The following is a 12,069-nucleotide window of genomic DNA, read 5'->3' as shown; positions in this document are numbered from 1 at the left end:
GGCTCTGTAGCTCAAAGTGGTAGAGCACTAGCCTTGAACAAAAAGGCTCAGTTCTCAGGTCTTGAGTTCAAGCCCCACAACTGACAAAGACAAAAAAAAGCTTTCTGTTCATTACTTGGTTTTATATATTTTGAAAATATAAAGCACATTCTTCCTAATTATTAGTCTGCTGATCTATCCTAAGTGCCCCCAATGGAAGTTGGAGCTAAAGAGATGTTCAGTAAAACTATGTTGAGAATGGGTGAGTGGATCTGTGCCCTTCAAATGGTGGAACCACTCTATTTTCTCTGGTTAGTTCCACTGTCATTCTAGATCTGGAATGAGTTTTTTTTCTTTTCATTTTCTGTACTCAATAGGAAATTCTTTTCCAGTCTGGCCATATGTATAGGGTTATAGTGTTATTTTTTCCAAAATGGAAAATTGTCTTACTGTTTATTTGATTTCAAGTAAACTAATATATGATCATTGAAAAAAAAAGGAGATAATCAAACAAATGGAAACAAAAATCATCCCACTGATCCCCTTGTGAAAGAAAACACCCACTCCTGTGACAGAAGAGGAAGCCAAGGTCCAGAGCTAAAGGAGGAGGGACAAATGCCCTTTGTGTTCAGATCAGAACCTGGATTTAGATGGCTCTGGATTTCTGGTTGTGGCCATCTGTTTCCTGGACACACCCTGTGCCTTCCCAGGAAAGTTGGCTGGGCTATAAAGCCTGACCTTCATCATTCCCATAACATCAGTTTTTTTTTAAAGTCTTTTGAAGGGTGCATAGGAACTTACCAAATCTTATATAGCAGAATGAGAAGGTTTATCTTGAAACATGAAAACGTAAACTTAGTGGGAAAAAAATATAAGAACATCTCTTTCTGGGGGGGAATGGGAGAGAAGAGAGAAGGAATATAACAAAGCTATAATACAGACAGACGTCTCAGTTAGATGAGGTGAGGCTAAATGTATGTCATTAAGCATTCCTAACTGAGCTTTACTATATACATATGTTTTAAGACTAACATTGAAAGAAGACGGGGTTGGGAAGGTGGCTCAGTGGTAGAGCACTTGCCTTCCATGAATGAGGCCCTGGGATTGAGTCCTCAGCACCACATAAGCAGAAAAAGCCAGAAGTGGCACTGTGGCTCAAGTGGTAGAGCACTAGCCTTGAGCTAAAGAGCTGAGGGACAGCGCCTAGGCCCAAAGTTCAGGCCCCACAACAGACCAAAAATAAATAAATAAATAAAAGATAAAATAAGACAGATCTTTATATACCTCCCACCCCCCACTCCACCACACACACATCCCTGGAAGAAACCAATCAGGTAGGTGGGTAGATAATTCTTAGGTAAAGTCTTGGACCTGAGGAAATCTGATCCATTCTCTCCATCTCAGCATGGTTCCAGTCAGTTTTACCATTCCTCTTATATCGATTCCCTGTCTCTCCATATAGAAAGCGAAGAAATGGAAAATGCAATTTAACTTGATACCTAATGGCCACGTCTCTCCTCCTGAGCTGTAACCTAGCTCCTTAGATCTGCCTTGCCCTTACCTGACCCATTTCCTGACCATACTACACTGTGATTTCCTATCACGTCACCAGATAATATCTAGTTATCAGCACATTTTCTTCCAGCCATGGCACAGTCACAGAGATCTGGTTGCTGCTTAATCAATGTTTGCTAGAAAACCCAAGGCCCAATAATACTGCATTGTAAAGACTATAGATGTGCTCTCTTGGGCCCAGGCATTATCTACAAACCTTGGATACCCACTTAACCTCTGGCCTCAGGTTCTCCTTCCTCAGTCATTCCCATCTCCCTGCTATTTTCTCTCCTTTGATGGTCCCATTCATGACCTCTTACTCTTTGTATATTTGCTTTCTTGAAATATCACCTTTGGTTTCCGCATCATTACTCTCCTATGTTATTTATCCCAAATGACTTCTCTAATAATTATTCGTTCATTCTTAAGAAGCCAAGATGAAATTTTCTTATCTTAAAGTACTTGGGGAAAAAAAATCTCCCTTTGGGTGTGATTTATACCTGAAATTAAACATAAGTCTTATGGTCACCCAAGAATAGTCTTTTCCAATTCTCCCAGGTGGAGCAATGCAGAAGTCTTCCTTCTAGCTCTTTAGAGTTAATAATCGTTTGAAATTTTCTCTCTCCTAGAAGGTTTGGGAACACACACTCTCTCCCTCCCTCCCTCCCTCCCTCCCTCTCTCCCTCTCTTTGTCTCTCTCTCTCTGTCTCTGTTTCTCTCTCTCACTGTCTCTCTCTCTCATATGTGAGCTCTCTCCCTCATATGTAAGCTCTTAATTTCCATAGCCACTGCCTTGATCTAGGCCTAATTCTATCAGTGCTGGGTCTCTAGATTTTAGTTCACTAATCATAACTTTTTCAACATACTTTCATCCCACAGCCCTTTTGTTACATCTCTTTGGACTCCTTTTAAGTGAAACAGAAACACCCAAGATATGTAACACCAACTCTTTTCCCTAAGCATTCAACAGGTTTCTTGCATCAGGATTTGTGTGTTTGTGTGTGAGCGTGCGTGCATGCGCTGAGGCTTAAACTCAGAGATTGGGTGGTTTGAGGTTTTTTTGCCTTCTTAATTAAAAATCTTTATTAGAGGTGCAATTGCTCTCTTCAGCATCATGAAGGAAAGGACTATCTATTTTTTTAAGTTTTAAAATAATATTTTAAAAATTTTATCATAAAGGTGATGCACAGAGAGGTTACAATTACATAAGTAAGGTAATGAGAATATTTCTTTTCTTTTCTGGCAGTGATTTTGTTGCTGTCTCTCTGGGACTTCTGGGAGGCAAAGCTGACTTGATTTTAAGAGCATAGTTTCTTATTCTGAATTCCTGATCAGCTTTCTCAGAAGAGCATTGGATTCTAGGCACATTAAATGCTACTGTCCTTTGCTCTGAGGCCTAAAATGTCCACACACACACTTATGGCCTGTGCTTCATACGTCAAGGTTTTTATTTCCCAACCTGCTTTTAAAGTCACCACTAGCTACAGTGGCCTCACACAGCATGGTGACTTCAGCCACACCCACAGCTGCTCCAGCGATGCAGCCCGCTGGCCATCAGCCTTCACCAGGGAGAGGATAGGGCTCGTATGACTTTCAATAAGGAACCCTTGCCACAGCTTCATCAGGGACTTTTTGTCTTTAGTTTTTAGACTGAAGATTCATTTCCAATATTCAGCAATATCTGGCATCTCTCTATCATTTCAATATTATGAGTGCATTTTCAAGGCTCAATTCACACGTTACCTTTGTCATTAAAAAATTCTACTGTGGAAAGCATGGAATAGCAACTGTTTGACTCTCTTTTTTCTTTCTTTTTATGTCTTTCTCTATTTTCTTTTCCTTTCCTCTTTCTTTCTCTCCTTTCTCTCTCTCTCTCTCTCTTTCTTCTGGCAATATTTATAATCTCAACAATCAGGGAAGCTTTCTATATGTACGTTTACCAATTGACATGCAATATGCCCTTCAGAGGAAAGAGTCTTTTGAGGCCTGAAACCAGCATTGTTCATAATAAAACACAAGCAGGGACCAACTTGGAGCTTTACCTTTCGGCTTCCAGACGCATCTCCTCCCTCTTTTGCCTCCTGAGTTCTCTGCGACGTTCAAAATCATCCATGGTGAGGTTTCAGGTTTAGAAAAGCCCAGGAAATGGCTGGATCTAAAGAAGAGGAGGTGGAGTGAGCATCTTACATGAGGCAGCCTCAGGCAGCACTGGTTCCTTCTGCCCTGTCTCCACCCCCTCCATCTTTTCTTTACTCTTAAGAAAAATTCCCTCCAAGTCTGATAAGGTAGCTAGTGATCAGTTTCTGACTCCTAAGCCGTGTTTAGTTTTTTCCTAAAAACTATCGGAGAAAGCAAGATCCCAGGATAACCTTGAAAAGAAAAAAATTAGAAAAAGTAAGAAAACCCCCAGGAGTCAGATATACTGGTAGACTGCCTTGAGAACTACTGACAGACTTTGTTCTTTGTAACTTGGGGAACCCCAGACAAAAGTTAGGGGGAAAAAAGCAAAGAAAGAAAAATAGAAATAGAAAATTAGAAGGATGGCAAGAAAGGGATGCGAGGTCACTAAGAAAAGTAACAGAGACATAAACTGATACGGCATGTAGGCACCATTTGGATATTTTAACAAGTATTACCATCAGGTTTTTAATAACAGCCTAAGCCATGAGACTGTGACTAAATTGTACCATGAAGCAGCATTTTCAAAAGCAGTTTCATTGTGGCCAAATGTCTTCAGAGCTGAAAAAAAAAACAAAAACAAAAAACCCAGCTCTTTCTCTAGATATAATCCAATCAGTATTTTTTTTTCTTTACCCTTTCCTACCTCCTTTGTGATGGCTTTAATTCCAGAAAGATCTTCTCTTTCCAGCTTTTCAAATGAGGAGCCTTCTTCCCTTGCGTTTTTGTGCCATGGATTCAAGTATTCCAGAATTTCCCTGCAGCCCCCCAAACCTAAAATGACTACCAGGAAAGGGGAAGCAGACTCTCCTCGCTTTGTTTACAGAGCTGTCAGTGGTTAGTTAAACTCGGCCTGGAATCTGGCATTTAAGGCCTGCTTGAAGATTGTTTCCTGTGTGGAGAGGGAGGCCTCCACTTCCTCTGGAATCCTAGGCTCTGCTGTGCTCACATCGCAAAATACTTTCCAGCCCTTCCTATGGACATGAAATGAACTATTTGCCCAGCATAAGAAAATCAGGCAGAGTAAAAGCCAAAGTCATCATGCAATGACATCTGTGTGTGTGTGTGTCTGTGTGTGTGTGTCTGTGTATGTGTTTGGTGGAGGGGGGGTGAGCAAAACTTAGATTCTGAAACCAAGTTCACAAACTTTCTTACATAAATTGCCAAATTCTTTTATTTTCAAGAGCTTCTTTCTCCTCTTAAAAAAATAATAAAAAAAAACCCCACAAACAACAAAAAAATAAAACCCTTAGCCAATAAGAACAAAATGATACAAGGTTAGATGTTTTTCCCCCCTACCTCCCTCTTCTAGGGTATTATTTACTCCGCTTCCAAATCTTTAGAAATTCAAATTTGGGGTTTGGGATTTTTTTTTTAATGTAAGATTTTTCTTTCATTCTGAGTACTTCTTAAGACTGTGCTAATGAGGGAGAAAGAGTTCTTTTTCATGTGTGTTTTAAAATGTGGGGAGAGAGTCTCACCAGGGACCCTCAAGCTACAGGATTTTTTTTCCCATCTCTGCGGGCATGAGCTCCTGTTCTGCCAGTTCTGAGGCAGCTAGGGGGCGAGTTGCAAGGGAGAACTTACTGGTACAGTGAGGCAGTAAACTCTTTTCTTGACTAACTATAGTGACAACAACAGAAACAGCAAGAGAGCTGTCTAGATACAAATTATTTTATGTCTGAATGTGGCCTAGTAGCCTGTTGAGCATGCTCAAAATTCTTCCTGTTTCATCCAACATAAACAAGGTGTTCTGACTACTGATCAACCCCAGCTACACCTACATATCTGCTGCAGGTGATAAGGGATGACGAAGGAATAGCACCAACAATGCTGCCCAAGATGCACCAGCCTGCCACAGGCAGCCTATCCACCCAGGAGCACAGTGTAGTCACTTTTTCCATTCTCATTGGCTCTCTATCCACACAAATTCTTTTTCTACTACCCATTTGGTCCTCCTGTTCCTTGCTTTCATTTCTTACTTTGGCCTATTTTTCATTTTCTTTCTTTTTCTTTTTTGTCAACCATGGGGTTTGAACTCAGGGCCTGTCCTGAGCTCTTTTGCCCTACCACTTTGAGCTATAGCCCCACTTCGGTTTTTCTGGTGGTTAATTGGAGATAAGAGTCTCATGAATTTTCCTTTGTGGGCTGGTGTTGAGCCATGATCCTCAGATCTCAGCCTCCTGAGAAGCTAGGATTAAAGGTGTGAGTCCCCCAGCACCCAGCTCTGTTTTTCATTTTCTAAACATGGAAGAACTATCTGTTGAATGTGCATGTGGAGATACCAAGGAGGAAAGAAAAAGGAAATGGGAGAGAATGGAATTCTATGCAACTCAGCTCTGTAGATCTGTGTTTGTGGAGCTATGCTCTGTGGCTATCAGGTGGGTATAGCTGAAGGTGGAGAGAAAGTAAAACACATCTGTGCACATCTGCATCTCCTTGGTGTGTGTGTGTGTGTATGTGTGTGTGTGCACGCGCGCGCATGCGTGTGTGTCTTGCAGAAGGGGGAGAGAAGGTATATATATTTGTGAAATTGGCTCTTGATTGGTCTGAAATCAAGATACCTTTATATAACCCCTTTTCTCTGGCACTGTTTCTATGTAAGAGGAGCCATGTCTGGGTAGAGCTGTAAGTGATTTTCCTCCCTCTTTTAAGAGCAGCAGCTTACACGTCCCCAGTTGGTAATCCTTCATTTCCTCCCCTACCTCCAGTCAGGGATGAATTCTTTCCAGCAAAATTGGTTAGGAAACAAACTCCCAACCAATGAAGTGATAAAATGTCAAGACAGAGAGACTCTATACCCCAGGAAGCTCTTGGGTGTCACAAATGAGCAGAGTAGCAAGGAAGAGAAATTCACATGAAGGGAAGTATGCATTCATGTATGGGAGAGTGAGTAGGCCCAGGTCTAGTCAAGGTACCTTATATACATATAGGAATATGTTAAAGTGAAACCCCTTGCAATACTAATTGATGCTAACAAAAATGTAAAAAAAAAAAAGAATAAAACTAGTTGTGTCATAGACACGGAATAAATTAATATAGCCTCTAAAAGTAACACAAACTGAAGATCTTTTAAACTTAATTTTTTTTGTAACTCAGAGAGTTTTTAAGATTGTTTCTTAGACATAAACTGAACAGAAACTACAGTTCCCTTATACTCCTCCTTCCCTATCCTATTTACTTTTCTCATAAAAGTAGGTTAATTTGTTCCTTCCTTCAAAAAAAATTAAGGTCTAACCATATCTCAAAATATGACCTTATTCAAATCATTACATACACACACACACACACACACACACATACATATATATATATATATAGAGAGAGAGAGAGAGAGAGAGAGAGTCAGGATGAGATTGTGAGGATAGATCCTAGTTTGATAAAAGACTGTCATAATAATAGGAGGGAAATGTAATACCAAAAGAAATACAAAGTAAATAGCTTGTAAAGATACAGGGAGAATGTCATGAGAATACCAGGTGCTCCCTCCTGAGAGACAGGCATGGCAGAAATCTTTCTCTAGTTTCTTCTGAAAGAGCATGGTCTGTTCACAACTTGACTGCATATGTCCAACCTTCAGAAATGTGACACAATAAACGATTCTTGTTTTAAAACACCCCATCTAGGCTACCTCGTTGTTGGAGCAGCCATGAGAAACCAATGCATCCTATGATTCACATCTTGGCAATAATGCAGGGTACATGCTTTATTATAAACAACTCAAATTCAATGAGTTTTTAGAGACTGAAGAATACAGTTTACATCAGAATTCATATTTTAACTGAATATACAATATCATATGTCCACAACATATTCCAGTATCCTACAGAACATCTTCTCTGCCTTAGAAGCCTCCTGTGCTCCTTCTCTTCACTCCATTCCACCTCCTTCTACCCAATTCCTGACAACCACTGGTCTTAGGTTTCTTTAGCTTTGGCTTTTCTAGAAGGTTATATACTCAGAACCACATGGTATGTGTCTGGCCTCTTAAGACTGGCTTCTTTCAGTGAATTTAAAGTTTTTCTCCTTGTCTTTTTACAGCTTACTAGCTCTACTTGGCTATTTATAAAATTGTAATTTTATTCTATTTACATAATAAACCTGTGAGATAGCTATTACAATCCTTATCTTACAGCATTTCAAAGTATACACTCAAAAATGATTATAGTATTCTTGGACTAATCTAGGACTTGTTTTCTATTCCAGGGCTAAATTAAGAGCATCCAAGAGAAGGTCTAAGAGGATGGTTATCAGTGATCTGATCTCCATTTTAATTCTTGGATCACAAGAGCTTGGACAGGAATGGTCTTATAAATTACCTGTGCCTTCCGTTTCAAGCCATCTAAATCATAAAACCACCAATTTACAAGAGATTTCAATTAAATTAGCCTTCCAAATATTTACTGAGTGTCTTTTATTAGTAGTGCTTTGTAAGTCTTACAAATCAGGATAGTCATATAGTTGACAGCATCACTATATACATTTAATATCTTAAAAGTCTTCTTGCCTGGTGCTGTTAGCTCATTCCTGTAATCTTAGCTACTTAGGAGGCTGACATCTGAGGATCATGGTTTGAAGTTAGCCCAGGCAGGAAAGTCTGTGAGTCTCTATTTCCAATGAACTGCCAAAAAACTAGATGTAGAGGTGTGGCAGAATGCTAGCCTTGAGAACAAAAGCTCAGTGACAGCACTCAGGTCCTGAGTTCAAGTCCTAGGACCTAAAAAATAAAATTTCATCTTGTGTATCTCACAATTTCTTCCTCTATTTCTCAGTGTTCTCACCTTCAACATAATTCTTCTCTCCTATTATTTGGAAATCAAGTCTTCTAGTGCTCATAACCATGACTAGAGAGGCTCTTTCAAACCAGTCATCATTTTTCATCCAGTGTAAATTTTATAATTAACTACTTCAAGGAAGCCTCACAAAAACATTTATACCAATGATTTCCAGTAAATATTTACAGGGTATTACTATGTTCCAGTAGCCATGACACTGGAAATGAAACAAGTCAGAAAAGGTGTTTGTTTTCCTAGAAATTTGATTTCTTTGTCTATCAGGCTGCTGTAGCTTAGATATGTTTTGTTCTCCAAGGGCTCCACCTTTAAGAGGTGGAGCCTTATAATAGGTTGGAAGTTCTATGCTAGGCTTGCCCTTTGAAAGGGATTGATGTTCTGGGGCACAAGGAGAAGGGCTGGTTAGTTCTCTCAATAGTGCTGTTAGAAACGAGCAGGAGTGGGCCCTTCCTGCCCTCTGCTTTCCCGTTCTGTCTTGTGCTCTCTCCCTCTTCTCACATAGACCCCTGTGACTGGGATGTCATCACCACGAGGCCTTCTCTAGAATAGCCAAAATATAGCCATGCCATACTGCTGGGCCTCCAGAACTAACAGCTAAATGAACTTCTGTTTTTTGTTTTTTTGGTTTTTTTTTTGGTCCAGTCGTGGGGCCTGAACTCTGGGCCTAGGCACTGTCCCTCAGCTCTTCAGCTCAAGGCTAGCACACTACCACTTGAGCCACAGCTCCACTTCCGGCTTTTTTCTTTTTGCTTACGTGGTGCTGAGGAATCGAACCCAGGGCCTCATGCATGCAAGGCAAGCGCTCTACCACTGAGCCACCTTCCCAGCCCCGAACTTCTGTTTTTTATAAAGCATTCAGCCTCAGGTATTTTATTACAGAAAAAGATGAATTTTTACACAAACACGTTATGCCTATCTTCAACCTGATTCACAACCATTGTCCACTATTTGTGTTTAGTTCATAGAATTTAGAACTTTGAGCCAGGTACTGGTGGCTCAAGCCTGTAATCCTAGCTACTTAGGAGGCTGAGATTTGAGGATCACAGTCCCAAGCCATCCCAGGAAGGAAAGTACATGAGACTCTTATCTCCATAAAGCACTACAAAACCAGAAGTGGTGCTGTGGCTCACGTGGTAGAGTGCTCACCTTGAGCTGAAGAGCACAGGGACAGCACCCAAGCCCAGAGTTCAAGACCCCAAACCAACAAAAAAGAAAAAGAAAAAGAATTTGGAGCTTTGTGGGAGAAGGAAGCATATTTTGTCTGTTGTAAAACCTGGGTTAATTTCAGCTAGGCTATTTCTTTTTTTTTTTCAAAGAACTTTTTTTATTTTTTTTTTATTTTTTTTTATTGTAAAGCTACTATACAGAGGGTTACAGTTACATGAGTGAGGTTATGAGTACACTTCCTCTTGAACATTGTTACCCCCTCCATTGTTTTCCCCCTACCATCCCCTCCCTCCTTCCCTTCCCCGAGGTTCTTTTTTTTTTTTTTTTTTGATTGTGATTAAATGATTACATAATTTCAAAGTCACAAGTTCATTCTAACTTCCCTGGAGCAAATTGTCTACCACAGTCTGTAATATATAACAGTGTTCACATGTTATATACCATATTTGTGATCAGCAGCATGAGGATATTTAGTAGTGGTTCAACCAGATGAGCGGGAGTTCTTTGTTTCTTAAGTCCTGTTAGTTTTGTCGTATCACCTAGCCTTTTGGATTTAGCATCCACTTATGAGGGAGACCATGTACCGTTTGTCTCTTCGTTCTTGGCTTACCTCTCAGCTAGGCTATTTCTAAAATGCAATGATATGTCTCTTCTTCCAGTAGCGGGTGATGTCTGAGTGCCATCCACTCCAGTAGAATCCACATCTTGGTTTCTAATTATCTTTATTTACATCAGTCCTTTAATTGTACTCATCCATAAACCTTTGGCAAACAGACAGGAACAAACTTTTCTGAGATATGGATAGAAATAGTTGGGCATTGTTGGTGGGAGTGTAAACTTGTTCAATCCTCTGGAAAGCAGTATAGAGGTTCCTCAAAAGACTCCACATAGAGCTCCCCTATGACCCAGCAATCCCACTTCTGGGCATTTACCCAAATGATCACAAACAAGACCACACTAAAGCTACCAGTATGACTATGTTTATTGCAGCATTATTTACCGTAGCTAAGATATGGAACCAATTCAGATGCCCCTCAGTAGATGAATGGAACAAGAAAATGTGAATATATATATATATATATATATATATATATATATATATATATATATATATGTATGCCCCATTTGTTAGGAAGTGGAGAGATTGGAAAAAAATTATATTAAGTGAAATAAGCGAGACCCAAAGAAACATAGGTCCCATGGTTTCCCTTATTTGCAATAATTAGTATGTGTCTAGGATAATCTTATCAGATGAGCAGAAAAGGTCAAAAGCTATGTACATACCACCATATAAGATGATGCTAAGTGAAATGAACCCCAACATATGTTGCTGTTGCTTTTAATGTACTATATGATTTTTAAAATTTCTTTTGTATGTACTTCCCCCTTTGGTATAACCTGTATTGTCACTGTATTTGATGCTGATGCCTTGCATCTTGTATATACATTTTTCAGATTTGGAGAGGGGAAGGGAAATAACAAAATGCTGAAACAAGAATACAAGTTGACCCACTGTAACAATGAGAGGATACTATGTTGAAAATGAACTTTATAACTTTGGAGGGGGAAGGAGTTGGGGAGGTAGGGAGAGAAGGGATAGTAGGGGGAAAACAAAGGAGGGGTAACAATTCTTGACAAGAAATGTACTAATTACCTTACTCATGTAACTCTAACCCCTCTGTACAGCATCTTTAGAATAAAAAATTATTAAAAAAAGAAATAGTTGGTTAGGTTATGCTCATATGCCTGGCCTCCTCTCTAGCAAAAATGTACATTATGCTTGACCTACCCATATTTCCTCCTTTCTTGGTAAAAATGATCTGGGTATCTAAGTGTGCACCCTTTTAACTTTATAATTTAGAAATCACTTACCTTCCTTTCAAGCCACGGCATCCCACATTAAAAAAACACACATTTCATTACCTCTCAGATGTATTTTATAGCTTTCTACCCCTTCATTTTTATTCCTTCTATTCTGTCCACTTGGAATGAGCTCTTGCTCCTTCTCCCCATCCACATTCTATTCAGTCATTTCTTCCTGACTCAAATTTCATTTCCTTCATGCTTTCCTATAGACCCTCACTTAAAAGTGGTCTTCCCATCCTTGAACATCCAAAACTCATCCTGATCATTAATAATTGCTGTCTTATGCCAGCATACTCATCAATAGTTCTCTCCAAATAGCATTCAAAAAATTTTAAATTAATAGTTTACCTTCCATATGCTTTTATCCTTAAGGCAACGTGTGACAAGAAACAGTCTTCTTGAAACACTTACAACTGGGTCATACATCTGACTGGAGTCTCTAGATTTTTGTATGAGATTTTACCATTTTAAATATGGAAAATGTAATTCAAGCTGATTCATCTCTCTGGACTTTATTAACTGATCAGTGTTT

The 12,069-nt window shown here is 39.5% G+C and overlaps 1 protein-coding gene across 5 annotated transcripts in view; it reads right to left on the bottom strand.

Annotated features, from left to right (window-relative positions):
- The window catches only part of Cald1 (caldesmon 1), a 186,157-nt gene that overhangs the window by 96,311 nt on the left and 77,777 nt on the right, over positions 1–12,069 (bottom strand). For 4 of the 5 annotated variants that reach the window (XM_042670107.1, XM_042670109.1, XM_042670111.1 and 1 more), the window contains exon 3: positions 3,576–3,688. In XM_042670107.1, the coding sequence (XP_042526041.1) occupies positions 3,576–3,646 (71 nt within the window). In that variant the 5' untranslated portion in view covers positions 3,647–3,688. Of the gene's footprint in view, positions 1–3,575; positions 3,689–4,357; positions 4,517–12,069 lie in introns of those variants that run through there. The other variant, XM_042670108.1, reaches the window with a different exon arrangement.

The sequence above is a fragment of the Dipodomys spectabilis genome, unplaced genomic scaffold (assembly GCF_019054845.1).
Source record: "Dipodomys spectabilis isolate Male_0828 unplaced genomic scaffold, ASM1905484v1 ptg000519l, whole genome shotgun sequence".
NCBI classification, from domain to species: Eukaryota; Metazoa; Chordata; class Mammalia; order Rodentia; family Heteromyidae; genus Dipodomys; species Dipodomys spectabilis.
This window is presented reverse-complemented; position numbering and strand designations above follow the sequence as displayed.